General features: G+C 37.5%; 1 protein-coding gene across 7 annotated transcripts in view; it reads right to left on the reverse strand.

The window, feature by feature from the left end:
* EML4 (EMAP like 4) overlaps window positions 1–13,605 on the reverse strand; it is a 162,928-nt gene that overhangs the window by 21,729 nt on the left and 127,594 nt on the right. For all 7 annotated transcript variants that reach the window (XM_055725568.1, XM_055725567.1, XM_014278171.3 and 4 more), the window contains 7 exons: window positions 10,736–10,885; window positions 9,158–9,227; window positions 7,700–7,810; window positions 5,228–5,323; window positions 2,940–3,074; window positions 2,572–2,707; window positions 611–762 (listed from right to left, as the gene is read on the reverse strand). In XM_055725568.1, coding sequence (XP_055581543.1) covers window positions 611–762; window positions 2,572–2,707; window positions 2,940–3,074; window positions 5,228–5,323; window positions 7,700–7,810; window positions 9,158–9,227; window positions 10,736–10,885 — 850 coding nt within the window. The remainder of the gene's footprint in view (window positions 1–610; window positions 763–2,571; window positions 2,708–2,939; window positions 3,075–5,227; window positions 5,324–7,699; window positions 7,811–9,157; window positions 9,228–10,735; window positions 10,886–13,605) is intronic.

Genomic DNA, 13,605 nt, shown 5'->3' on the forward strand with positions numbered 1-13,605 from the left:
TCAAAAGGTCACTTTATTGCCACGGGTGAAAAAAAAAAAAAAAAATCCATAATGTACAATTTTTTCTAGTTTGTCCCTATTTACCTAGCATTGCCGTATAGCCAAAACCCAAAGACATACATATTCACTAAACACTTGTTTCAGAATAAAGTTAAAACAAGCTCCTCAACATAACCATTTCAACAAAATAATTAATCTCATGGAATTATCCCACATGTATCCTACCAATTATTTCACTTGTGTCAAAAATTCTGTTAAACCCCTCAATTCCTGGTAACATTGCCTTCCTCCAGACAGGCAAGCTTAACAAAAACACTGGCAACACTCAAAAGAGGGACGAATAAAAGAAACTAAGGAAAGGCTTGGAGGAAAGAAAAACTTAAAATTTCTGTTCATTTTAAACAGAGGAGAACTGAAGCCTTAAATAGGCTCACTTACAGGTTGAAAATCTAAACATTTTTGTAATAAAACTTTGTCATCCTCTAAAAAGACAGCAACCAGAAGATATTCTATTGTCCTCACCACCGGTCCTCCAAAGGGTGGGGAGGGCTTTGTCTGGCCAGTCAATATCTTTCTCAAGGCAATTTCCTTGTCACCCTTGCTTTCTTACCTCAATTTCCCTTTCGGGATTCAAATCATGATCCCACAGGATGATCTTTCGGTCTTTCCCACCTCCAGTTAGTAGCATCCCATTCCTCATTTGGCAGAGCGTGAACACACTGCCATCGTGAGCTTTGATTTGTCTGCTTATCTGATATACTCCTACATGCACAAAAAAATATAATAAAGAACACCACTTTTTTTTGACCTGGAGTTTACAAGAAGCTGTGCCTTTTGGGAGCAGAATTAAGTAACAGTGTATAATGAATAATTACGTTTGGACTGTCAGGCTATTAGTATTGCATTAGTATTGCAAACACAAGGTGGTAGTGTTTTCTTACAGGATAAAAAGATAAAACAAGGGGCCTGTCTTTTTGAATAGAGACTTTTTTTGACATTGACTGTCCTACAACTTGTAAAGGCAATAACAACAACTATCTGCAAAACACTTTAATTTCTCTTCTATCCAAGGGCGCACAGTTTTTCCAGATGCAAGAGAAACTGTCCTTTCCAGTCAGTAAGTATTTAGCAAGTGATTATTAGAAAAGAATTAACATTATTTTATTAAAAGAAACTCCAAGACGTGTTGTCTATAGTCTTATGGGAATAAAAAGAAAATTAATTATAGCAAAGTTTCCAGGATGCATGAAGCTAATGTCTAATGCTGGATGTTGCCACACTTAAAAATAGCATAACCAGCATCTGGCATCTATCAATATAGCAGTCTACCCAAAGGAGAACACTGGAAAGATCAAAAAGACAGATGAGAAAATTAAACAGCAAAGGTAGTAAAGGAAGCTTTTCGCATCCCAATCAGGACTTCGTGTCAACAGAACTCCTGCAGGAAAGCACACTTTTAAAAAAAACAAGATTCTGGTGCTATCAAATAGCAATCCCAGAAAAAGCCTAAAAAAACACCCAAAAAGAGCATCTTAACTTCGCTGACTCTGCCTATAACTCAAGTCAGTTCAAGTCAGCATGCTCTCACATTGTGAAAAAGAGTTTAAGACCAGGTCTGGAGACCAATCTAATGTGATAAACCAACTAAAAGATCCCATATTTAATTAAGCCAATGTAAATAAATCTTCTATTCAATCTGTTAAGATTATACCCTGAAAAGGTTATTTTTGCACAAGAACCTCAAAATTAAATGTCAGATAATCTGTTAAATTACTTTTCCACTGCAGTTAGTTTGAAAGACAAGAAAAAGATTTACCTTCAAAAACAGACTTAACATTAAAAATTTACTTTTTACATGAATGTTTTCCTGATGTACCAGTTTAAACCAGTGTTTTAAACAGCTGCCAAGTAAAATAAATACTCCTTAAATTTATAAGTTACCTAAGGGCTCAACCATGCCAGGTCTGCATATGTTGGGTAACAAATAATTTTCCTTTCTTTTTCACAGAAGCTTTGCCCTAAAGAGTAAGTTTAATCCAAATTTCAGATACGATGGGTTTTAACATATATTACAGCCAAGACTTGAGTATCTGCTAAACCAGATACTGTTATTTGTGTAACTGGTACAACTACACATTATATTTTTCCTTCACATACAAGTCCTTTTAACATCAACTTCAACACTTAATGGTATTCCTCTGAGACTAAGCATGGTACCACATAAGCCTTAATAGGCAAAGGCAGCCTGCAGAATCCTCAAGCTGATCCTCCAGCCTTTTTCAAATCTCAAGATGAAAGCAAAGCTGATTAACTGCACATTTTTTCAATGCAAAACATTTAGGCAAAGTAGTTTTCATTCGTTTCAGGCACAGTCTCAATAATTACTGAGAAACTCTAGATTGCTCTTAAGCGAGCAAATTCAAGTGACTTGGAGTTTCATACCACCTGTTAACAATAGGAAGCGTACACCCTTAGGCAGGCCTGTTTCCCTATCCCTTTTCTAAAGCAAGCCTTTACGTTTGTCTTCTACAGACTACCTAAAATCTGCTATTAACTGTGAATGTATCCTACCTTTAGGTCCTTTTCCTGGAGTAGATTCTACAGTAGTTTTGCCCCATATAAGTATTATCCCACCTGAGTCTCCAGTGAGCACATCACCATTTCCCAAAAAAGCCAAACACTGAACAAATTTGGGTTTTTCATATTTCTGAAACAAAATAAGCAGAAGCGATAATTGCTTGTACTCTTTACACAATTAGTATAAAGTATCCACACCCATACACCCTGCATACACGTAAGCAGATTTTAACTTTTTTTCTTTGTTTACCTCTCTGCTCAAACAGTACATGGTAACAACAGAGCAAAGTTATAGAAAGCGTGAGCAGATCGTACCATTGATCATACTATTTAAAACAGACCTGACATCAAGACATTCTTACCCCAAATATCCCTTGCTTCCTTGATAATGAATTGCCGCTCCAGGTCCAGAAAAATATATGAGATTTGCCACATGTTATTATGGTATTTGCATCAGTTGGATGGAATTCTACAGCAAGAACAACTTCATTTGTAGTCTGCAACAACAACAGAAATACTATTTATTCAGATGAGACACTAATTACTGAAACCACATGTAAAATCCTAAGTTTCACAACAGAGATATGAAGAGCTAAGACAGCTCCTTGTATTCCTTAAGTGTTCTGTGCTAAATCAGATATCTGAATGACTGCACATATAACTTTATACATATATATATATTGATTTTTTTTACCTTTGTAAGAGATCTTAACAAAAATTCAGTAGAAACGTCAGGGGTTTACATTCACTTTTTCAATCTCAAAAGCTTCTGTTCTCTGCAATAGCTAAGACACTGCTGTGGAAAGCAAATGGTGTATAAAAGACACTTTTTGGGGTTGAAACCCCTAATTAGTTTTTACACAGACTAGTTTGCTGTTCTGGATAACAAAGCTGTGACAGAGGCAAGTGAGACAATGGTAGCATAGTAGGATTATATCCATCATTCTCTTTTTGAAATTCTATAAAAGCTCCTTCGGGTTCTTTCTTCCTCTCCTTTCCCCCTCAGGAAGAAGAGAAGGAACCTGCATAACTCAAAGCTCTGAAACATAGGGTCCCACTTTTTTTTTTTTTTTTTTTTTTTTAGTTTTACTGGCTGCATATACTGTTACTGAATTACCAACACCTCAGTGAGTATTTCATCCTTTACCAAGAGATTTTACAAATGTAAAAAACCTGAGCAGTCATTTATCTAACTTCTAACTTATATTCAACCAACTGACTTTGAAGACAACCTCCTGGAGGCAATGACTCCACAAACACCAGTAACCGCATCAGTGCATTTACTTCTACGGGATTTAAGCTCAAGCTTTACAGGAGTATCCGGAAAAGTGCTGCTGAACCAGCACCTGCGGGAGCACCCTCTCCTACCTGACCATTTCTGCCTCGCTTTAGGAAAACAGCTTGCTTCAGTTTCAGTTATTGATATCTGCATTTATCAAACTACACTTCTCACGCACAGTTCCCTCTATGCAAATGGATCTGATATATCCACAAACTGTATGGAAACCAAGGACTGAAAAATTTAATGGAGTTCAGCTGAGAAAAGGCTTCTGTTTTGCACCCTGGCTCAGCGGATGAAACTCTGCTCACACCACCTGTCATGGAAAGTGCTTAAGACACTGCAAGATCAAGTCCTAAATGTGAATAAGTGCTGAAGTGCAAGCTGGCCCTGCCAACTGTTTTTAGCCAATTCTGAAACACCAAGGAACTCCCTGGAGAGTGAAAATAGTCAAAACAGATGTCAGTAAAATGGGAAATACAAGGCACATGCCAAATAGCTTCACATTAAATATTAACAAGGAAATGAAAATACTGACACAGAATTGCATTAAAACTTACAAAAACAATATAACCAGTATTGATCAACATTACTTAAAGAAAAGGGGTCAAATCAACCTTATTTTATTATCTAAAACTGCAGGTTTATAATCATACAGACATATACATGTTTGTAGTGTATTCCACTTGCGGAATCATGATTCAAAAAAAATTAAAAATGACTCAGTTCCACATAATATCTCCTTGCTTGACATCGTGTAACACAAAGTAAGGTGTCTCAAATTATGGACTTCAATACTAAGTTATTGGACTGGGTGTTTCCAGTGGAATCAGCTTTAAATGAACATTGAGCACGACACCTTTGAATGCTTCTCATCGATCAGAATTTTAAAAGGTTACAAAAGAAACAGGAAAGATGACAAGATCACAATCTACAAAAGTAATAATGGACTTATTAAATGAGGAGAGATACATGTACCAAGAATCAACGTGTGGAATTCAATTTAGACAAAAATAAAAATAAGGAATGTCTGCAAGTATTTATTTCAAATAAACAACTACAGATAGAATCATCACTTCAGTTACTTAAAAGATCCCAGGATTATTATTTTTTTTAATTAGGAAAATATTAGAGAATTGCTTTATTTGGATGGGCTCCTCGGGATGAGCAAAATGTAATTGCAAGCACTCCAACATTCAAACCCCTTCCAACATACAAGTTAAGAATACATTTGTTTTGTGCCCTCACACAAGCCAGCAGTATTACACAGCTGCCGTTTCCAAGTAAGATCAAATGTGCATCTCACAAACTGTTCTATTTATGGGAATAAAACCACTTGTATTTCAGAATATTAATTTGTGCAATAATTACCTTTATTTCTGCTATTTTTGATTTCCTTTGCCAATCCCACACAGTGAGCATATGCTCATTAGAGTCATCAATTACACACAAATGAGTACCAGAATCCTACAAGAAAAAAAAAAAAAAAAAAAGAAGTGCTGACAAAGTACTACCATACCCTATTTTGAAACAGGGCAGTGCAGTAGCATCGTAAAAAACCACAAAAGGCACAAACATAAATAAGTCCTTTTAAAGCAATTATGAGCTTGATATAACTGTTACTTTCCTCTTTTCTTAAAGAGACATAGGGTTTTGCATTATCTCACAAAATATGAACGTTTCCAATAATATTAGAGGAATGATTTAGAAGTATCTTGCCAAGTCTTTCCCTTTTAGTTTGTTTTTGTTGTCTTTTTTTTTTTTCCCCCTTTCCTTCTTGTTTGCAGTATCATGCTAGCAGCAAAGAGGTTTCTCCCTTTTCTTGTTCTGCAAATGTTTTGTTTTTCCTCAGGTCTCAGAGGACGGACACACAGATCCTCTTGTTTTTTCTTAAACATCACCATAACATACACACAACTTTACACGATCGGATTTTGTAAGCACACCTCATTTTTTCCTCATTAAGTAGCAACAGTCATTATCATGTAGTTGGTAAAACTGCAGCAAAGGTAACGCTTTCTAAATAAAATAATGCTTAGAGAGCAGAAAGACTGTCATCTACGGTATTAAATAACTAAAAGAGCTTATTTTGAAGAATTTTACAACAAAATGGTAAAATGGCTATAAGGAATTAAAAGAACAGACAGCAAATCTTAGAACAAAAACGTACTTATTCAACAGCAACACATACTTGCACAAACCAGTCATTTCAAGGACAGGTGTAGAAAGATTTGGAGGCGGCCTTATTTATTTTAAAGTTGATTCTTGCAGTTCAATTGCATTCTCTACCAAATTATGAAAATAGAGGTGGCTGAAATTTTTATGCCCAGGTACTATTATGAGCAGTAATATGCAAATACACATGTAAATTATTAAGTGGAAAGAAACCCTGGAGACCGCACTGGCAATACACTCAGCTCTTGTGTGTATTAGTGAAATTACGTGGCAAACCCGTAGTTCTAGGTATGGCACATCTGTGTTTGGTGAGGAATCACATGAGACTGCAACAAGGCATCAAAATCAGTTTCAGCTGCAAAACAGAACTAATAAAAACTAAAATCTAGTCCTCAAAAAACTCCTTAGTGATCCGTTTTGTTTTTAACATTATGGAATGTGTATTTATTCTCCTTGGGAAAAAAAAAAAGTATCCGAGCTCAACAGTGTTATTGGTTTGTTAGAATGACAGGAATGACAGTACTCCTTTCACATTATTCTGTTTTATTTATGTTACCCCCTATTTGCAGGGAAAAAAAAAAATATTTTATTTACTGAATGACAGAAGCTAGATATAACAAACCTAGCAACATTTCAATGTTAATTGAAACTGCAGCAAGAGAGTTAAGCATTTTGTTTCCACAAGTCACCCAGCAACACTGAGTTTCCACCCTTGGTGACACTGGGCACCCAGCTGGGCTCTGGGGAGCCTGCTGTCAGCAGGGTGGTGGGACCTCCAGACCGCCCTGCCCACCTCAGCTGTTCTGTGAATCTTCTTCCCCATCAGCAAAATACAGCAGACATTCTTTCTCTGCATTTTTTAATTTTCATACATATTAATTCTGCAAAATCTGGGATGCAAAAATTAGAGTCTGGTTTTTCAGGAGGTCTGATATGTTTCAGCGCTTTGGTGAAAATACAAAGGCAGTGTAAAGATTAAAATATACACGTATTTTACAAAAAGATGGACTCGTGGCCAATTTTGAAATGAGAACTTTAGCAATGCCAAGTCGCACATCTTCATTTACTACTGATTTTTCTGATAAACGTTGCAGGCCAAGTAACAAGACTTTTTTTTTTTTTTTAATGTAAAAGTAGAGGCATAAATTAAACAAATTATTCCTCAGGAAAAAAAAACCCCACAATATAATGTGGGTTTTGTTGGTTGGTTGGTTTTTTGTTTTTTTTTTTTTCATTTCCTGTTGGTGGATAAAAACCAACTCCAGCTGCGCAAGCAGAAAAGTTATCCCTTCTACCAGAACCCACCAAAATTCATCTTCACAAACCTCACAAACTTATTTTTAACATCCAAACTAAAATCCAAGCCCCTCACAAACAAACTGAGCCACAAAACCCCACATGGACTTCCATTTCTAGTTAAGGCTTTTCTTGCCTGCTATTCATTCACTGTGCTAGTTTGTTACCACAATTTTCACATGTGCAGTTTCCAGTTTTTTCCAGCTAGCTCACCCTCAGCTGGTTTTATAAAGAATACATAGACTTTACCGACATGCTTTTAATACCAAAACAGATCAGCTAGACAAGTGCATAAAAAACATCCAGAGATTTCCTTCCTGTTCACATAAGATTGGGTAAATTATTTAGCATAAGTAACTGCACCCGTCTTACCGCTTTTGAAAAATCCAAACACCCCACTCCACGCTCAAAAGTCCCCAGGCCGATAACCTGCAGCGTCACCAGGCTCACCGAGTCCCACACTCTAACATGGGGCTGCAGAGGCTGCATGAAAAAGCAATGGGACAAACAGTGTCATCAACAGGGAAAGCATCATATGCAGACGTCAAGTTTCGTTAAGCAGGAGCTACCTGAATTACCAACGGCAGACTGAAATGCAGGATGACCTGTGTGGATGCTGCTGCTAGATAGTGTCTTGAAGCTCAAAGGTGAGAGTCTAGATACTCCTGCGCCCTGTGTCTGGGCTACAAACACGTTAGCAGTGCTGCTGAGGCAGGAAATTACGTATGGTGGCATTTGGTAGTTGTGAAAATAAATCTTTGCCCAATTTAAGTCATTGAACAAATAATGAAAGAGTCCTCTTGCATTTCAGACCCCAGATCTTACGCAACAACTGAAAACAATGATCAAACCTTCTTTTTTTATATATGAAGTAGGAAGAAAAAATAATTTAAAAAAATAAACCCTGGTGCACCAAGTCCCCTAACCATCACCAACCACTCAATGAAAATATCCATAGCTGTATTTCATACAATCACTATCCCAAACCAGCTTAGCTTCATAAATGTGAAAGAAACATGAATGAAATGGGAATTAAGTTGGCTTAAGGACAGCATTCACCACAGAAAGTGACAATAAATCATCCCACTGATGGAAAAACAAACCAACCAGCCCTAAGAAGAGTCAACAGATGTTCAGTTGAAATCGTAACAGCTATACAAAAGAATCAATTTCTTACAAAATCCATGAAATTCAGCTGAACATCTGAGTAAGGGTTATATTTAACATGCTCCTACACCTCATAGTATCTCTTCCTCCCACTTTTTTTCCCCCCTCTGTCTATAACTTCATGAAGATAATCCAATTATTCAAATACTGACAGAATTTGCCAAGAGCCAGGGACAAGAGCATTTAAACACACCTGCCCTCGAATGAGCAAGTTTGTAGGAAAGCTTGACACACCTTCCATGAATTCTCAAAGTTGGTTTCATCTTCCACAAAACCTTAAGAGCACAGTGACCCACAGAACTGGGGGCTTGCTCTCTGCGGGAAGACTTATTGAAAGAAATGTGACAGAAATGATATGGCCTTATAAACTGATTACAAGCTTTGTGTTTGCTTGCAGAATTAAAATTGAGTTTCCTGTGTCACAGACAAAAGACTTTATGAGCTTCTGCTCTTTTTGATTCATGTCTCAGTGCTTAGCTGTTACTGTCTTTTGCTAGAGATACAGGCTGTTACCTTAGAAACAGCAAAATATCTCAGTAAACGTGGTGCATAAAATAAACCGCAAACAGAAGGTGATAATGAGATTTAAAAAAATAATAATCCAAACACTTTTTCCTGATTTTCAAAACAAGGATACTACTACTCAACAGCTCTATTACTTACCCTTCCATCTTTATCCACTCCAGCTAACTGTCCTGTTGCAATTCTAATTTTGTCTGGATGAACTGCAAGACTAAGACAGACAGAAATATGACTTGCTTTTTGCTGTCATAGGTCTTCAAAACTGAGAGGTTTTTTTTGTAAATTTTTTTTCTTTCTCAACAGAAGCCCATGAAGACACTTATGATCCTAAATCCCACTTTCAATGAGACAGCTTGAATGCTTTTCATCAGACTATTTCATTACAGAAGGTACTGATGTAATGTGTATGGCTTTATGTGATGTACATTACAAGCCATACACAGGCTCTTGTGATGGCTGGTGGTGCACAGCCAGGAATGCCAGAAGAGCTGCCTCCACATGGGCACTGGCAAATCTAAGGTTTGCCCTGTATTGGGAGTCCACTGCAACAAAATACACACTGTCTCATGATGAGCTTCCTACACGCAGTTACGTGCCATATTTATAAACACTATGGCATGTTTTATGCCTAAACCTACAGATAGCAGGAACCTAGGGAAAAAAACAGCGGAGAAGTTGGCTGAGGGCTTGTGCACCCAGGAGTCAGGGATTACTGCCACCTGAAACGAGTTACTGATGTAATTGTACCTGTGAAGTTCTCCGGTATGTGCGCTACTAGTTTAAGTAAAAGTCTGATTTTGCTTATCACATATTGCTTTGAAGCTGATGGGAATAAACAGATTTCAGAGTGCACATCCTCTTAGTTAGTCCTAGCGATTTTTGACTGACCTTCTTATTTGCTTTCTCTGTAAAATTACCAAGGTGAAGAAAGCCATCAAAACAGGAAAGGGGGAGCAGGTGGAATCCTGAATGATGGACACCAAACACATTTGCAATTCGGTCTAGATTTTTGAATGAAAGTGAAGAACACAAGACTGACAGCATTCCTCCCACAGGGAGCAATTACAGTTATCAAAGCACAGACAGGAGAAAAAGAAGTTTAGATGGCAACTCTGCTCCATTCAGGTACGGTAGGGAGCTTACATTCACCATTACATTATGTGCCCTACTCTTCAAACTACCATTGTAAAGTCAGCAACTGCCTTTACACCCACAATGATGCTGGCTTCAGTTTCCTTGCTTCTCTATTCTGTTTTGCAAACATCTTTCTGATTTCCGAGACAGTCTTAATGGGTGAAGCATATATTAAAAAATGAGAAAATTATTCCTCACTTTTCCATTTGGTTTTCTAATTCTCCTTTAAGACCACAGCTTTACCATACTGCTTGTAAACAACTGATTTAGAATTAGGCTGCAAACAAATTTTAATTTCTGGGACATCTATTTAGAGTAATTTACGCAAAGATCCTTTATCTAATCTGGCACTCTTAGATTGCCTACACATCCCGTTGTTTTACATTTAAGCCAGAAATCCTAAAATAGCATGGACTGCTCTAGCACCATCCATTTGTGCAGTGTTTACTACTGGGACTGATGAAATGGAAAATAACTACAATTACGATGACATTAATGAGCTCATACATACAGTAGGAGAGAATAAAAGAAAAATTATTTCTGCATTATTACACACATACTTACATGCAAATGTTATATACTAACCATTTAACACAATCTGTATGACCCAAGTAGTGTCGCTGAGTTCTCTCCTCATAGTTAAACAGTACCACCACTGATGCTATGAAATATACAATTTCTCCGGTAGGAAGGAGGTAAACATTGGCTCGACAGTCTCTTCCACGATACCCATATCTATGTGTATTTTTTTTTAAAGTCAAGGTTTTCATAATCACTGTGTACCAGGAAAAAAAACACCACCCAACTTTTTTTTTCTTAAAGGATTCTTGGGGACCTTTCATGTCAGCAAATGGCCTCTATGCTTTTCTTCTGGAACTACAGCACAATTTCACTAACAGTTTAAAAAAACAAACCCCACACAGTTGGACTTCAGGAAACCAAATCCCTTTAAAAGTGATGCTCATTGACATTAAAAATAAAATATATATGGCATACTGAAGTAAAAGAAATGTAGTGTTATTATTTTCAAAGCCCTCCATGTGAAGTTTCATTAAGGAACAGCAGGACTGGCCGTTCTGATTTAACATTTTTCACAGCAACAGAGCTGTGCATCTGCATTCCAGGCACCCGAGTATTATTTTCATTTGGCCTTTTAAAACAAGCATGTGAAAATTCCTAATGCCCTTCAGAAAAAGGCAAGCTTCTGCACAGCAGCTGCCAAGTTCAGGAAATATTTCTTTAGACCATTTTAGAGTATTTTTAAAACAAACAAAGCTCAAAAGGAACTGACACAGTGAAAAATACCCTATTCAAATCTACCCAAAATACATAAAGGGATGATTTTTGTAGGAATCCTGCATGACGCCAAATGACATTCAGAAGTTTTACAGCCTGCAAACCACCCTTGGTTAGCACTAATCAAACATTATTACAACTCGTTATTTCTTTGAAACAGGTGACATTTTCTTCATCTAGATTCCTAACGTGGCTGTCTGCCTGTATTTCTGTTCCCAGGGTCACTAGGTACAATTAATACCGTAACTCAGACTTTAACAGTAGCTCTGTAGCCTCAAAAAAATACAATTTTCCTGTTACGCCCTGTGCTTCAGAGAGCTTTCCACTTCATTGCCAACTAAGGCACCTGCAACAGCAGCGAAAATACGGGAAATACATTAAGCAACTTTAGCTAAAGGATTCCAGCCTTAGGTCCTGGTTAACCAGGTAAGCAAAAGGGAAGTCAAAGTCCCACATGGAGAAAGCTAGATGGATGAAGCTGGCCCTTCCTCATAAATGAAAGCAGGTGCAGTAGTCCAAGTTTGGGAGTATCTAAACTGACCTCTCCTAAGCTGACAGCCTGGCCTCTATTCTTGGAAAAGAACTACTTTTCCACCAACAATCCACACACATTACCACATTCAGTGCCACCCCCCACCCTAAAAAATCCCCCTCCCACACTACCCTTCCTCTTGCGGTCCCACTCAAGCCCAGGGCTGCTGTACCACTTGCAAGGGACACTTGCAAAATTAAACACATTAAACACATGCTGTAACTAAGCAATGGTTCAAAGAGAGACACTGCATTCTGGTGTCAATTAATCTCTTAAGAACATGGAAAACGAAATAGATTTTTATATTGCTGTCTTCCATTTATTACAGAAAAACACAATGGCTCCTCTGAAGCAGAGGTTATGCACTGGCTTGCTTAGCAAACGGTATCAAGGGAAATGCTGATACAACCAATGCTGAGGGCGGAAACAAAGGGATGCTTCTGTTTCTCCTGCATCACTATTTACTTTCCCACTAAATTTTTCTCTTCTTCTTTTAACCACCGATGGAATAAAAATAAACTCCAGAACTGCCTTTTATTAAAAACAACAACAAAAAACTAAAACCCCAAACACAGAGACACATAAAAAAAAAACCCAAACTAAAACAATCAGACCACTGAACTTTCAAAAATGATGGGCTACAAACCTATGAAAATATTTTTTCTATCTTGAAGCATCAAGAACGCTTCTCAGCGGAGAAAAGCAGATCTTGTTAGACTGCTTTATACAATAGGGAATGTATTGATAAGGATTTAGTAAGATTGACATCTTTGAACATTCATCCTAGAAAAAGCATTAAAGATTTATGCAAACCTGCCTTTCCACAGTAGAAATCTGCCATGCAAAGCTAAGGCTAAATATTTTGGCACCCACCATTGAACTCTGGCATTCACGAGGCTGCAAAAAACGGTCACGGTTTCTCAGTCCATTCCTTTCCTTTACCCCTCCTACATAATAAAGTACCAAAGAGCAGCTGCATTTTCTAGGACCATGTTTTTTTAAGAGCATGTAAAGGAACAACTTGTTTTGCAGAAGAAATTTTTTTGCTTTCTTCATTGTCCATCCCAAACTACCTTGAGAGAAAATGAGAGGGACTGTTGCTTCACACCCTCAGAACAAAGCTTGCTAATACAATAATTGACTGTCTCTCTCCACAGAAAAAGGGATGACGAATTTGATACTTAGTTTCCCCTAAATCTCAATATTCATCTTGCAACGAGACTGATGTTTCAACAGGAAAATTCAGAGATACTGGTCTTCATATCAGGAACGTTTCTCACCAGTTACAAGGACTGTTTTGTCACATTTGATATGCTGAAGAGATTTTAGTTTGGGGTTCTTGTTCTTTTTAATTGCCTAAGAATAGCCATGACCCCCATGAAAAGTGATCCCCTGTACACCAGAATTCAACAGTATATTTACCACTGGCTTCAATTATTCTTAGACAGAAGAGCACCAGTGCTAAAAATAATCTTATAAAACAGAGTCAGAAATGCCCTCCAGAAACCGAGCTACTGTATACTGGGAGAAAGAGTATAAAGTCACTGCTTGTCCACAGCAGCACTGACTGTGACCCTGTAGCTGCTACAAGCCCACTTTGCTGTTACTAGAAATGCCAGATACACTT

The sequence above is a fragment of the Falco cherrug genome, chromosome 13 (genome assembly GCF_023634085.1).
Source record: "Falco cherrug isolate bFalChe1 chromosome 13, bFalChe1.pri, whole genome shotgun sequence".
Lineage (NCBI taxonomy): Eukaryota > Metazoa > Chordata > Aves > Falconiformes > Falconidae > Falco > Falco cherrug.